At 38.3% G+C, this 14,882-nt stretch overlaps 2 protein-coding genes across 4 annotated transcripts; both read right to left on the bottom strand.

Annotated features, from left to right (window-relative positions):
* Positions 1-479: 479 nt before the first annotated feature.
* Positions 480-5,191, bottom strand: LOC146380684 (programmed cell death 1 ligand 1-like). Its single transcript, XM_084940229.1, has 5 exons — positions 4,283-5,191; positions 3,418-3,735; positions 1,328-1,594; positions 1,059-1,161; positions 480-741 (listed from the first exon to the last, which is right to left on the bottom strand). The coding sequence occupies exons 1-5, from the start codon at positions 4,353-4,355 to the stop codon at positions 687-689; spliced, it is 816 nt and encodes a 271-aa protein (XP_084796355.1). The 5' UTR covers positions 4,356-5,191; the 3' UTR covers positions 480-686.
* Positions 5,192-5,296: 105 nt separating this feature from the next.
* On the bottom strand, positions 5,297-13,363 carry LOC146380683 (uncharacterized). Of its 3 annotated transcripts, XR_014801355.1 has the most exons (8): positions 13,254-13,363; positions 12,159-12,473; positions 11,634-11,900; positions 9,893-10,183; positions 9,668-9,769; positions 6,557-6,599; positions 5,587-6,274; positions 5,297-5,507 (listed from the first exon to the last, which is right to left on the bottom strand). XR_014801355.1 is itself a non-coding variant. In XM_084940142.1 (7 exons), the coding sequence occupies exons 1-7, from the start codon at positions 13,324-13,326 to the stop codon at positions 6,172-6,174; spliced, it is 1,194 nt and encodes a 397-aa protein (XP_084796268.1). In that variant the 5' UTR covers positions 13,327-13,363; the 3' UTR covers positions 5,297-6,171. The 3 variants fall into 3 exon arrangements, 2 of the variants coding, with proteins under 2 accessions (XP_084796268.1, XP_084796269.1); XM_084940142.1 differs by having other exon boundaries at positions 5,297-6,274; XM_084940143.1 differs by having other exon boundaries at positions 5,297-6,274; positions 12,159-12,444; positions 13,254-13,344.
* Positions 13,364-14,882: the final 1,519 nt, after the last annotated feature.

Raw genomic sequence — 14,882 nt, 5'->3', positions numbered from 1 at the left:
GTTATATTTACGTATTTAAATTTTAAATTTATTTTTACTTTGTGTGCTGAATTTAAAAAAACATAATTTGGATTTTATTGTGTTTTTTTGTCCAAGTTAAGTTTGCTTCTCCTACAGAGTAAAAATATTTTTGCTTTCACAAAATATTCAAAAATCAATAAATAAATCCATACATGCTTACATGCACATGTAAATAAATACATAAATAAATAAATGGGATATTTAAACCACAGAAAAACTCAACGATTCATGAAAGAAAAAGTTGCTTCCACTGTAAAATATCTGACCACACTGCCACCTGCTGGACTGAAGATAAAATACACCTAATGAAACAGAATTAAAGTAGGTAAGAAAAAGAAAACTCAAAAAATAAAACAGCAACAACACATGGCTAGAAAAAAAAGGTTACATAATTTTACAAAACATGATGTACACTACATTTAAAATTTAAAAAAATGAAAAAAGATGTTTCTATTTCAGTAAAATTTAATCGTGATCTGTTCTGTGTCATACCTCAAAGAACATAAAATATAGATTACTGTAAAAATATTGCACATGACTACCAAATGAATACTGTTAACAGATCAGCTTTTATTTTCTATTTTGCTGTTGTTGTTTCTATTTTAGTCTTCTTTGCATGAATTAATTCAAGCCCACTATAACCACGGTTTGAAGTCTTCATTTGACTAAAGCTGGTGGGTGTTTAGAGTTCGTCTGTTTGGAGGATTTATTCCCATCTCTCTGTTAAACAGAGAAAAGAAAAAAAAAAACTAAAAAAACATATATACACATAATTTATGTTTCATTTCATGGGATTTAATGCGTTCATAATCTGAATTGAATCATTAAAAAAAATTGAGACAGGAGTTAGACTCATAGAAAACTGGCTGACAAAAGTACTATCCTTTTAATTGGGTTTAAACATTTTCATAAACAAAACTTAATTCCATTTTGCTTTAATTGCTCTTTGATCTTCCCATATTTTTCCTTGTTTATCTGAATAAAATATCAATACAAGCAACATACAATTAAAAAGTGAAAGAAGAACATAACTTTACCTTCTTTTCCATTTGCAGTACAGTGCCAGACCAGCTGCTGCTGCCACGACCAAAAAAGCTGCAAAGACTCCTCCTCTGAAGCCTCTAACAGGGACAAATTTCCCTAAATTGAAAGATTATTTTTCATTTAAACTGTCGGATGTATATTTATCGTAAACATTTTATAAATAACTGACACATTTTTGCGTGTTGATGAATGAGTAATTGTAAGGTAAAGTAAATAACTAGCACTCTGCACACCTATTTGATTTGCTGGTTTCCAGACTCACCTTGTTCACTTAAAGTTGCGTTCCTCCAGTTTCTACGAGTGCTGATGTTACAGCTAAAAACAGAATCTTTATCACTGTCTGAAAGTATCAGAGAACTGCTGATGTTGTAAAGCTGCTGTTCAGTCTGCTGGACTGTGGTTTCATACTGGAGCGACACATTGGATGGAGGGCTGGTGGACCAGATTAACTGGGGTTCAGGGAAGATTCCCTCTGAGCTGCAGTTCATCGTGTTTCCTACTTGCTGAAGATTGACTTCTTGTACTGGAGCTGCAAAAGTGTATTCAAATTTCTCATGTTACAATCAGCTTTATTTCTTGCCTGCTATATACAGGGAGTGCAGAATTATTAGGCAAGTTGTATTTTTGAGGAATAATTTTATTATTGAACAACAACCATGTTCTCAATGAACCCAAAAAACTCATTAATATCAAAGCTGAATGTTTTTGGAAGTAGTTTTTAGTTTGTTTTAAGTTTTAGCTATTTTAGGGGATATCTGTGTGTGCAGGTGACTATTACTGTGCATAATTATTAGGCAACTTAACAAAAAACAAATATATACCCATTTCAATTATTTATTTTTACCAGTGAAACCAATATAACATCTCCACATTCACAAATATTCATTTCTGACATTCAAAAACAAAACAAAAACAAATCAGCGACCAATATAGCCACCTTTCTTTGCAAGGACACTCAAAAGCCTGCCATCCATGGATTCTGTCAGTGTTTTGATCTGTTCACCATCAACATTGCGTGCAGCAGCAACCACAGCCTCCCAGACACTGTTTAGAGAGGTGTACTGTTTTCCCTCCTTGTAAATCTCACATTTGATGATGGACCACAGGTTCTCAATGGGGTTCAGATCAGGTGAACAAGGAGGCCATGTCATTAGTTTTTCTTCTTTTATACCCTTTCTTGCCAGCCACGCTGTGGAGTACTTGGACGCGTGTGATGGAGCATTGTCCTGCATGAAAATCATGTTTTTCTTGAAGGATGCAGACTTCTTCCTGTACCACTGCTTGAAGAAGGTGTCTTCCAGAAACTGGCAGTAGGACTGGGAGTTGAGCTTGACTCCATCCTCAACCCGAAAAGGCCCCACAAGCTCATCTTTGATGATACCAGCCCAAACCAGTACTCCACCTCCACCTTGCTGGCGTCTGAGTCGGACTGGAGCTCTCTGCCCTTTACCAATCCAGCCACGGGGCCATCCATCTGGCCCATCAAGACTCACTCTCATGTCATCAGTCCATAAAACCTTAGAAAAACCAGTCTTGAGATATTTCTTGGCCCAGTCTTGACGTTTCAGCTTGTGTGTCTTGTTCAGTGGTGGTCGTCTTTCAGCCTTTCTTACCTTGGCCATGTCTCTGAGTATTGCACACCTTGTGCTTTTGGGCACTCCAGTGATGTTGCAGCTCTGAAATATGGCCAAATTGGTGGCAAGTGGCATCTTGGCAGCTGCACGCTTGACTTTTCTCAGTTCATGGGCAGTTATTTTGCGCCTTGGTTTTTCCACACGCTTCTTGTGACCCTGTTGACTATTTTGAATGAAACGCTTGATTGTTCGATGATCACGCTTCAGAAGCTTTGCAATTTTGAGACTGCTGCATCCCTCTGCAAGATATCTCACTATTTTTGACTTTTCTGAGCCTGTCAAGTCCTTCTTTTGACCCATTTTGCCAAAGGAAAGGACGTTGCCTAATAATTATGCACACCTGATATAGGGTGTTGATGTCATTAGACCACACCCCTTCTCATTACAGAGATGCACATCACCTAATATGCTTAATTGGTAGTAGGCTTTCGAGCCTATACAGCTTGGAGTAAGACAACATGCATGAAGAGGATGATGTGGACAAAATACTCATTTGCCTAATAATTCTGCACTCCCTGTATAGACATAATGAATTGCAACTTACAGTTACAATATTGACTCAGAGCTGCAGGCTTTAAGTGCAAGTTCAACGAATTTTCACTAAATATGAAGAGAAACTCATAAATTAAAAAAGTATAACCTGAATGCTCACGATTTTGTCTTATATTCTTCTGTATTTTTATTTCATGTGCTATTATATTCATATTTTACTCCATACCATTTACTTCAAGGTTTATAAATGATTCCTTGTTTCCTGTGATGGTGCTGGTGTAGCATTTGTATCTGCCTTCATCCTGAACATCCGCCCACATCAGCAGGAGTGAAGCATTTCCTGTGGAGATTTGGCTGTTGAATAGTGAAGTCCTGCCTCTGAAATGCTTGTCCTGAAGTGCGGGCTGGTCTTGGTTGTGGTAGAATGAGTGGACACGAATGTTTCCTGCAGTTTCCTGCAGCCAGTGGATGACTATGTCAGTGTCACTTTGGAAAGTGCACGGTAAGATGCATTTTTCCATAAATAAACAGGATACTTCAGTATCTGAAACATCAGATAATTAAAAACATAAAAGCTCAGTTTAGGAAAAGCAGCTCTGTAACCCACATTAGCTCCTGAGGCAACAAAACAAAGACATCAGCAAACCAAAAGTGTTTGTCATCACGGAAGGCTTAACAACTGCAAACCATTGTTAGCACCTGGTTACAACTCGGCTCAACACAATGCAGCACAAAGTAAACATGTCAATCAACTTCACGATGCTAGATCAGGAAAAATGAGTGGAATCTGAATCACTGGGCGAGAAGCAAACAACATTTTTCCTCACACACACACCCACGCACACACACACACACTCACGCACACATACACTAGACACAATCTAAGTTCTACAGTGGCTTCATTTTTGTAAGATAACAGCAATAGCACTCTTTTAGTTACCTGAAACATACCAGAATATGACAGCTGTTTGTTCTGTTGATTGTTTTTAACTAAAAAACTTTATAATTAATCAGTTACATTTCAGTTGTTAGTATTAAAATTTGTCATAGCATCATGGCAACAACAGTTGGAGTGTTAACAACATATTTACCTCCTTTGGAAACAGTCATCATCCACAAAAACACCACAGTCACAAAAAACATAACAAAGTTGATGCCCATCATGTTTCCTCCAATTCATGGGACCAAAACACCAAAAAAGAAATGAGATTTGAGAAAAGATGTTTCCTGGTGTCGTAGTTAATCTCAGCTGTATCTAGACAAACAGGTCTGTCCTGACAGGTGTTAGCTATGTATCGCTGTTTCATCAACACGGATGGAGAAACAAAAAAAGAGGTGGAGAACTAAGAAGGACAATTAAGTATTTTTTAAGATGCTTAGCCACAACCTTTTGTAAAATCCTAGCAACAAATGGTATTTTTCGAGATCTACACAGCTATGACGAGAAGGGTCAAGCGTTGACGTTATTTTACATGGCAGCACATTTAAAATAAAAAGGGACTTGACAAATGAAGCACTGATTATAGTGAGCACACAGGAACTGACAGACTGAAAGACATTTTCTTAGGAGGCTTCATTTAAAAAAAAAAAAAAAACAGCAGGTGGAACAGGAGTACAGAAGCAGGCAGCTTTCGCATCTGTGACTCACATCTCCTCGTTTTTACTTTGGGTTTGAATATTTGCTGTATTTTTTCTAAAGACAGATGTCAGAAAGAACTGCAGAGTCTGGATGAGCACTCCTGAGGTGACAGGGTCTCAGAGATCCAGGCCCTGCACATTCAAGGAAGGCAGAGAAAGAAGAATCCCCCCTCCTTGGAAAAGATCTAGGCACTGAGACATTTTCCACATAGGCAATCAGAAAAGCTCAGCGTTGCTCACTAGCTACCCCACACTTCTGAAACAGTCTGAGCTTCACCTGGACACCTGCTCTTTCCTTCTCCTCCTCTGTGGTCTGCATGGATCCACAAAGTCCCCGTTGAGACCACCAGATGAGGATCTAACCACCAGCTGCAAATCCAACAATAAGTGTCTCTCAGTAAAAGCACACAAACTCTGCATTGTGTTTTGTCACGGGTAATGGGAAAGTACGGACTCAGTCGCAGAGCTCAGGATGCAAAGTACACAGTGCGTTTATTTACAGTGCCCAAAAACAGTTTCAAAACATAAAGTGAAGTGCAAAGTCCAACAGTGATCTTCTCCAAACTCCCAGTGGTGCGCAGGTGAGTTTCCAAAGTGATTCTCAGAGTGTGTGTTCTCCTCCAATAGCTTAATCCACGGGCTCCTTCTCTCCAACCTCCAGCTCTGTATCTCTTCCTCCTATAAACGAGCAAAAACCACAGGTGAGGAAGCTAGCCGGCTAATGCTAAGCTGCAAGACACAAAACACTCTTTACTACCGAGCTTCAAGTACAATCCAGCATCGACTGCCATCTGGACACACAGTTAAATACCTCAGCCCACAACGAAGGATGATTAGTGACAGCTGGGTGGCAAATTAGGTGCAGGTGTGTCAGCCACTGGTTGGACGAGGAGAGAGAGAGAAGCACACACATATACACACAGGCAGGTTGCCCCGGGAAGGACCGTCCGACCATGACAGTGTTTATTCATTAGCTTTTCTGTTTAGTAAAAAGTAGTACTTTTAGTAAAAAGTATATATATATATATATATATATATATATATATATATATATATATACATATATATATATATATATATTACTGTTACTGTTACACTACACACTGCAGTTATAAAGAAATGTTATCAGTGTTCGCATTGATCGTTTTAAATATTTTTGATGTTTCTCTGAAATTAAATTTTGACTTGTTTTCTTAAGCCATTATTTCAATTTCTTTTCACTGAGGTATTTCAAAAACATTTCCAACATTTGGACATTATTTAAGAAAAATATTTTAGTTTTACTTTCAACATTTAACATTTAGCTCTTTTAAATTAATAGTATCCTTCTGTTTTTTTCCCTTTAATGTGGTCCCAACCGTCCTAAACAGTTGTTGGCTGGTCGGGTTCTGTTTGGGTTTTTTAGAGTAGAACCGTCTTCACTGAGTTCTTGCAATTCAGCATCTCTGTTAAACGACAGGAAGAAGAAAAAATTGATATAAAGGTCAGTCAGACAAACCAGCTGTTTGATTTTCTCACATATCCATATATCGTTTTATGCTTTCACATGATGGATGTTGATGAATTCTACTTCCAGCACATCTGCAGTTCATTTTTAATCTTTGACCCAAATAAGCAGAAAATTTAATTTCACTCATTTCATTTTTAAAAATATAACATATCAACTTTAGAAAACGATCAGAGCAAACAGAAGTAAGCTCCTCTGTAGTAATGTTTAGGATACTTACACATTATTAACAGACTTTGACCTTCTGTGGTTTTCTTGTTGACCTGAGAAACATTTTGCATTCATAAGACATCGTCCATAAAAGAATAAACACAATGCACAATTCAGCAGTGCAGGCATGTCAGTAGTAATATACGTGTTTGTTTTGTGTACTTGAATGTTAAGTACACGGGCATGTGTACTTAACATTATAGTGTTTAACTGCAGACATTCTAGGTAAGGTAAGGTAACTTTATGTAAACCCAATTTGCTTTACAGAAAAATGATAGCATAGCATTTGGCAGGCCTTCAAAAACAAAAAGTATGTGAAGATTATCTGTCCTTATTTAGTGAGGATGTTTTACTTCCTGTCCTTTATGTCCTCGCCTGTGCTATGGTGAGACTGTTAAAAAAGGGGTTGAGCCATATGCAGGGTGAGGGGAGATGACCCAGGAAGTCACACAAAAACACCCACATCCACACACACACACTCAGTGCCTCAGTTTTATGACTGGCTTTTAAGGCTGCAGGGGGTGCTGGTTCTTTGGAGTGGTCTGACACTGAGGGCAGAGGTGCTACCGAGTGGGCTCCCCTTGTTAGCAAGTAAAAACCGGTTAAGGTATTCGTCTTGCTTTCTTCATGTGTGATAAGTCTCTGAACTAGCGGGCCTGCTGAAGCGCAGACCCAACACTATTATTTTATTTTGTCAATTTATTTATTTTTTGTATTTCTTGTTAATTAAAATAAAGAAAGAAAAATTATTTTTTGTGGATCTAACAATCAGGATTATCTCTCAGACCGGCTGAGAGATCTCTCTCCAGGGCTCCCTCGGTCTGTCACAAGGCCTCCTCCCGGTGGGACATGCCCTGAACAATGCCCTAGTGAAACTCCACATCCTATCTCTAAGGGAGAGGCAGGCCACCCTTTGGAGGAAGCTGATTTCTGCTGCTTGTGTCCATGATTCTTCTGGTCACTACCTAAAGCTTGTGACCATAGGTGAGGTTAGAGATGCAGATTGACCTGTAAAATCAAGAGCTTCGCTCTTCCACTGAGCTCTCCCTACATCCACATCACTGCAGCCACAGCACCAATCCATCTATCGATCACCCGCTCCACTCACTCCTGAACAACACCCTGAGATACTTAAACTCCTCCACTTGTGCAGCAACTCATCCCTGACCAAGAGTAGGCACTGCATCCTTTTATGGCTGACAACAATATCCCCAGTTGAAGTCAACAGCGCTCCTCCTGCCCTATACACACTGCAGGTGGAGAACCTGCTTTCCCTTCCTGAATCACTTAGCAGTTTGCAGAGTCACTTCAAGACAGTCTGAAAGTCTTTTTCAGGTGTCAGGATGTGTGGACATCCAACTATGTGAACATGATAACTCAACAACAAGGTGAGAAAGGATTTTCTAGTTGATAGCTTAGCTGCATTTGACAATCAGACACTTTGGAATTTGGCAGCCTTCATACACTTTATGCATGTTTTATTTCTCAGTGGGACAGTATAAAGCAGCACCACCGTTTCAGTCTTTTGACAAAATGACATTCAAATCTTTTTCCTAATTTGAATTCAGTGAATGTTCATATAATACTAAACCCTTCTGCATTTAGATTGCTCTAAGTGCATTCATTTTCAGACAAGGGAACAATTTGACAGCAGAAGTGTTAAAAGATGTCTCACAGCTATTGTTACAGCATTAAGGTGGAACATTTTTTAACCTTCTAAAAGATGACTTGGTGATTATGTGCTCAGGAACTTGGGCAACTGTTAGGAGCGTGACTACAGTGAAGCAAGCTTGCTTATCATGGTCAAGACAGAAACTTCCTGAGTTGACATTTGTGAAATTTCCTGTTGTGAGATATAACACATCAGCCCTAAAGTGAATTTGAAAACGGAACTACGTCTGCTCTAGATGTTGGTGAATCAAACTGTGACAAAATAACTTTTTATTTACCACCATGCATTTTCAAATACCAGTGTCCGTAATCTTGTGGCATTTTTTCACAAGAGAATGAGCTGTTTTAACAAATGAGACATAAGCAGTACACTTCAGCGCCATTACAGTAGCCTCTACTGTAAAAATGTATGGACATGAGCAGCAGCACAGCACTCTGAACTACTGTGTACCTTTGTATGTTGTTTGTGTTTTTTCTGCCTTTAAGTTCCATCTTCCTGCAATGTACTGATCACTTTCAGTCATCAGGAACTGATAGATGTTTGTATATATTGCACTTCATTGTATATATTTCTCCTGTTTTTTATTTATTCCTGTTGTCTTACTCTTTATATTTTGTTCCTGCACAGTTGGCGTGGTGCACCCATAATTTCCACCGATAAGGACCAGTACAGTCGTGGCCAAAAGTTTTGAGAATGACACAAATATTAGTTTTCAAAAAGTTTGCTTTTTTGCTGCTAAGATGCTTTTAGATCTTTCTTTGTTGTTTCAGTGATGTACTGAAATATAATTACAAGCACTTCATACTTGTCAAAGTATTTTATCCACAATTACGTGACATTTATCAAGATTTTTGATATAAGAAACAACAAAAAACAAAACAGACAGCACAACAGTGAGGGCAAAACACACAAATAAGACAAAAGATTCCACTGCAGCCAAGTTTACACCGATCACATATTGGACTTAAAGAAGGAATTTAGTTTTTCAGTAATGAAGTCTATGAAGCACTTTAAATTGAATTAACTGATGTCTTTCATTTATAGAATAAGAATTGATTAATTATAGAATAAGAATTGATCCCACACATCATCTCCAATTTGCAAACCAAGCTCAAATACTCTGAAAAAGCGTTCACAAAACTAGAAACCAACTCTTTAGAAGTTGGCAAACTCAGGAGTGTAAAAATTGGCCCTTCTTCCGGAAGAGATGGAAAGCTTGGGACACTCTGATGAACATAGTTTCTTATCTGTTAATAATGAGGGTTTATGCTTATTTTTTCTTCATAGAATCATAGACATACTCATAAATACCAAAAAATAAACTTAATTAAATCATCACATTAAACAAAGAGGGCCATGTGGTCACATGAACAAGAGAAAGTGCTAGGTCAGAGGGGAACAAGCAACTGCACATGCACGTCACAAACAAGTACAGTAATGTCCTTTTACCTCTTTTCTTTTTACAGAGCAATACCAAACCAGCTACTGCTGCTCCAACCAGAACCACTGCAAACACCCATCCTATGGCACTTTCAGTATTGGTTGAGTTCCCTTAAAGGTGAGAGACTAATTATTTTTCTCTGGATGATTTATTTGTTTTTGCAAGTTACACATGTAATAACAGGTGATAACAGCTTTTTCTCATATAAGTTACAAATTCCTAATTAATCTTACCTTGATTTAGCTTCACAAAGATATTAGTCGTTATTGTCTCCGAAGCATCACTGAGTTCACACGTGTATGTTCCCTCCTGATCTGCAGATAAGTTCTGCAGTGTGAGGCTGCCTGACTCTGACACACCTCTCACATGCTGCTTCCACCTCTCTGACATTGTGTATTTAGCATCAGGCCCAGTCTTTGTCAGGATGATCTGACTGTGGTTGAATCTCCAAAGGAGTTTTCTCAGAGAAGTGTTTGAGGACGAGCAGGGGAGCGTTGTTTCAGTGTAGCTACTGATAACTGAAGCTGAAATAACACAGAAGCAACAACACATTTTTAAGAAGTAAAACCCACTGAAATAAAATATCTTAAGAAATTCTGTGAATGACTTTGCTTTGAACCACAGATGAATACTGAGCCTGGTGTAGATTTCTGAATCCTAATCCTACCTACGAAAAACATGTTTGGATAAACATGTAAATAATTTTTCATGTGTGTCATGGTCCTGGATGTGTGACACAGTGTTTATATGTTTTCTGGTTTCATTAATATGCTTTGATTTAGTGCTTTTCATGGTTCAGCTTCCTTGCTCTTCTTAGTTTAGTCATTTGTATTTCTAGTAAATGGTAAATGGCCTGTATTTGTATAGCACTTTTACTAGTCCCGCCTAGGGACCCCAAAGCGCTTTACACACCCAGTCATCCACCCATTCACACACTGGTGGAGGCAAGCTACAGTTGTAGCCACAGCGACTGACAGAAGCGAGGCTGCCATATCGCGCCATCGGCCCTTCTGGCCATCACCAGTAGACGGTAGGTGAAGTGTCTTGCCCAAGGACACAACGACCGAGACTGTCCGAGCCGGGGCTTGAACCGGCAACCTTCTGGTTACAAGGCGAACTCCCAACTCTTGAGCCACGATCGCCCTGTGTTTCTGGTTTCCTAATGTATAATTTCTCATTTCCCAGTTTGAAGTGTTAGGTTTTGTTTTCTTGTTTTTCATGTTTGAATTTTGCTTCAGCAAATAAAAGCTGCCTCCTTTAGCTATCTCTTTGTGTTCAAGTCCTGCCTTTGGGTCCAAACTCTGCATGCCACACAACAAACCCAAGACAATGTGTGTCTGACAGAATGATCATATTATTTAATAAATTTAATAAGCACCACAAATACACTTTCTAATTTCTTACGGTTAGAGTTGGTGCTGGGGTCATCATCACCAATAACCTGAAAGGGTTAATTTATTTAAATTTATAGTTAAGGACACAAACTGCTGTAATTTTCTAATAAAACAACCATTTCTCACTTCACTGCTTCTTCACATTATAACCAACAATGTGCTGAATGTCAGCATCGCTCCATTCTGGAGCATTATATTCTCATGTCGTAGCTGCCAAACAGTGCGTTTGGTCACTAACAGGGCTCAAGAGAAAAGTATATGAAAGCAGAAGTGATGGCACTTGTGTAAAAAGAAACATTACTCAGACCTGTCACATGACACGATGTTTTGAAGCAGTTATTTGTATATGTATGTGTTGAAATTTTTACCTGTTGTTGTGCCTTGAGCACAAAATTGTTCAAAACTACTACCAATTCATTTTTCCTCTGGATCAGGGAGCATGAAAAATTAATGTTCTTATTTATAAGCAAAAATGAAACTAATCATTCTGACCTCTCAAAAGAAAATTCTGTTTTGTTGCTTCTCTTAGGAAGCAGTGCTTCTCCATTTTTTAAGTTTCCTTCTTACATGAAATACTCACATGCTCGACTGAAAGTGGCTCGCTTCCTGTTTCTGTGTGTGCTGATAGTGCAGCTGTAGTCCAGATCTTTAACTCTCTCTGACACCATCAGAGAACTATTGATGTTGTAAAGAAGCTGTTGAGTCTCCTGGGCTGTGGTTTTATATTGGAGGGACATGTTGGATGGAGGGCTGGTGGTCCAGGTGAGATTAGGTTTAGGGTAGAGTCCCTCTGAGCTGCAGGTCATCTGGTTTCCTGTTTGCTGAATGTTGACTTTTTGGACTGGAGCTGCAAAAAAATATTTATAATAATACATCAGACATACAAGGATCCAGTTTCAAACATTTAAGCATACATTTACATTAAAATCAAGGTTTTAAATAAAATGTTAACATTATTATCTGTGTTGCATTCACAGTTAGCTAATCAGGTTAGCTAATAGCACAAAACTCCATCCTCTAAAACTTTAAGACTATGAAATTTGTGGCTGTTTATGCTTTCCTTCTAACGTGTCTGTATTCTCTGCATATTCTGTGTTTTTCATACCGTTAACATTTAGGTTGATAAATGAGTCTCTATTTCCATGAAGGGTGCTGATGTGGCACTTGTATCTGCCCTCATCCTGAACCTTGACCCCTGCCAGTTGCAGTGAGACATTTCCTTTGGAGATCTGGTCCTTGAACAGAGAGGTCCTGTCTCTGAATCTCTGGTCCTGATATCCATGCTGGTCTTTGTTGTCATAGAATGAGTGGACATGAATGTCTCCTGACATCTTAAACCAGTGAATGATAATTTGAGTGACATCCTGGGAACTGCATGGCAGCATGCATTTCTGCATTAAAACACAGGAAACCTCAGAATCTGAAACATCAGGTAAAGATTACATTAGTGAGACGTAATCAAACCTACATATAAAAAGAAGAAATAATATTACTGCTTTCATATTTGAGTTATATCTGTTCAGTTATTAAGCAAAAACTGTTGTGAATCCCTTTTGCCTGCCTTGGTGCAAATTAAAGTGACAACAGGTGGAAAGGCAGGATAGATTTTTTTTTTTTTTACTTTTGATTTCAGTGAAATACACAGTCGTAAGAAAAACATTACTTGCTGACTTAACAGAAGTACAGGGAATAATAACAGTAAAGGATCCAGTTCAATACAACCTTTTTTAAAGCCTCTTTATTAGTTTTAGTGGCCACACATCTAAGGTTTCATTTCACATCTCCTGAATGTGTTGATTCCCAGACTGCCAAAACAATCAGCCAATCAGCTGATCATTGATCAGTTTCATGATTGAATTAGCAACTTTCTAGCTGAAGTAGTACTGGACAAATCGTGTTCTTTTTCATCTCAACTTTAAAGTTCGACCTCCTCGGCTGGTCCAACCCAGAGTCGATCATGACCAACTGGCCAATCCGACACCATTCATTTATACCGTAAAAAAAGAAAAAAAAAAGAAAGAAAACCCCATCGGCCCATAAAAATTAAAGAGAGCAGCCCACCGGGCATATGCCTGGTATGCCCAACGGCCAGTCCAGCCCTGGGCTTGTGGTCATGCATTAAATTAATAAAAGACTATCTTTCTGCACACCGTTTTACTGTTTAAATGAAAGTTGCTCCTAAATGTTCTTATTCCCTTACCTCCTCTGGAAGTCATCAACATCCACACAGAGATTATAATCCACCAAAACACAGTAGAGGAGACCCTGCTCATGTTACCGTTACATTTCACTTAGCACACAATGAAAGAGGAAGAGGAAGAAAAACAAAGAGGGGAGCACTTCCAGCATCACGTGACACCAGCTTTGTGGATTAAAAACAATAACAATATAAATAATACATGAAATCAAATAATGAAATTTAAAAAGCCATAGTAGCAAAATTATTCCAGAAGAAGATTTATCTTGGAATAACCACCATCCAAATTATCTCAAAATTCTAGAGGCAAAGAAAAGGACATGCAGGACAGAGAGAAGCAATAAGTAAAGGCAGACATTTGTCTCTAAAGACCAAGTGTTACACTAACTAAAAGTCTTGTGTTCAAATATAGGCTTCACCCTCGAGCTATTTAGAGCTATGAAAACTTTAATGCTATTATTACAACATCTACACAATTTTTTTTTACTAAGTAATTTTAACTTAGTTTATTGTGTGAAAAGGGGGAGGGGGAGGGGGTGGTGGCAGCAAGACTCTATTTCCATAGCTATACACAAGCTGTAGAGAAAAAAAAACACTTACACGTGTTAGTAACACAGTACTAGTATTTGAATAAAAGCGCTGGTCATCGGGAACACTGCCGCCAGTACAAACACTGACAGCATTTCATTTTCACTGTATTGCCCAATCAAATATCTTAATGCCACCAGCCCCTCCTCTACCTTCACTGTGCGCTCGTGCACAGCGAGTAGGTGGAGCTTAAAAGCCAAGAAACATAAAGAAAAAGAAACAATAAAAATAGAAAAAGAATAGAAATAGAAATAATAAAAACTGGAAATATACACAGCAAAATGGTCAGATTAACCGACATCTTACGGGAGGGTTTTCCTCTCTTCACTGGCTGGATTACTTCATATAGAAGTAATGTAGTAAACTGTTTGGCTGTGTAGTTTTGTTTATTGTTAAGTACCGATTGTTTTTTGTCTCCACACACTTACTGGCGCTACTAGAGCTGTTTTTTTTTAATTTATTTTTTTTTAATTTAAACACCATTTTCCTCTTCAGTTATTGTATGCCCTTACGGTGTTGAGTGCTACAAAGATGAAGAAAAAAAATACTATTCCGAGTAACAAAAAAATGTGTATGTGTGTTGGAAACCTTTGCAGAGTGTGCGTTTGTGTGAATCAAACGTAAACCAATTTCATGTGGTTAAATGGCGCATTTACCTGAGATATTTAATTTGAGTAAAAGTTCTCAGTGAGGAAACATAAACTTGTCACTTTGTGATCATTTGTCCCTTTCAGGGGCCTAATTCATCCTGTCATATTAATTCGTTCAATCCTGGATTAAAGTAATTTGGTAATTTCATTTTTCACTGACTATAAGGTGTATTGTGGGACCAAACTTGCAATAATAGTGGAACAGTGATATCATTTCCATCCTCTCTGTCTCTCTCTCTTCTTTGAGTCCCAAAGGAAATAAAAACAGCATACGAACGTGCACATTGAATTTGGTACAGATTTAACATCAGACCCAGTCCATTTATCCTGGAACCACTACAAAAAGCACTGTTTGATCCACTGAGTCCAGGTTTGTGTCTCTTTCAGGTGTTAA

Source organism: Perissodus microlepis, chromosome 9, assembly GCF_051167445.1.
Source record: "Perissodus microlepis isolate ML-2025 ecotype Zambia chromosome 9, ASM5116744v1, whole genome shotgun sequence".
Taxonomy (NCBI): domain Eukaryota; kingdom Metazoa; phylum Chordata; class Actinopteri; order Cichliformes; family Cichlidae; genus Perissodus; species Perissodus microlepis.
This window is presented reverse-complemented; position numbering and strand designations above follow the sequence as displayed.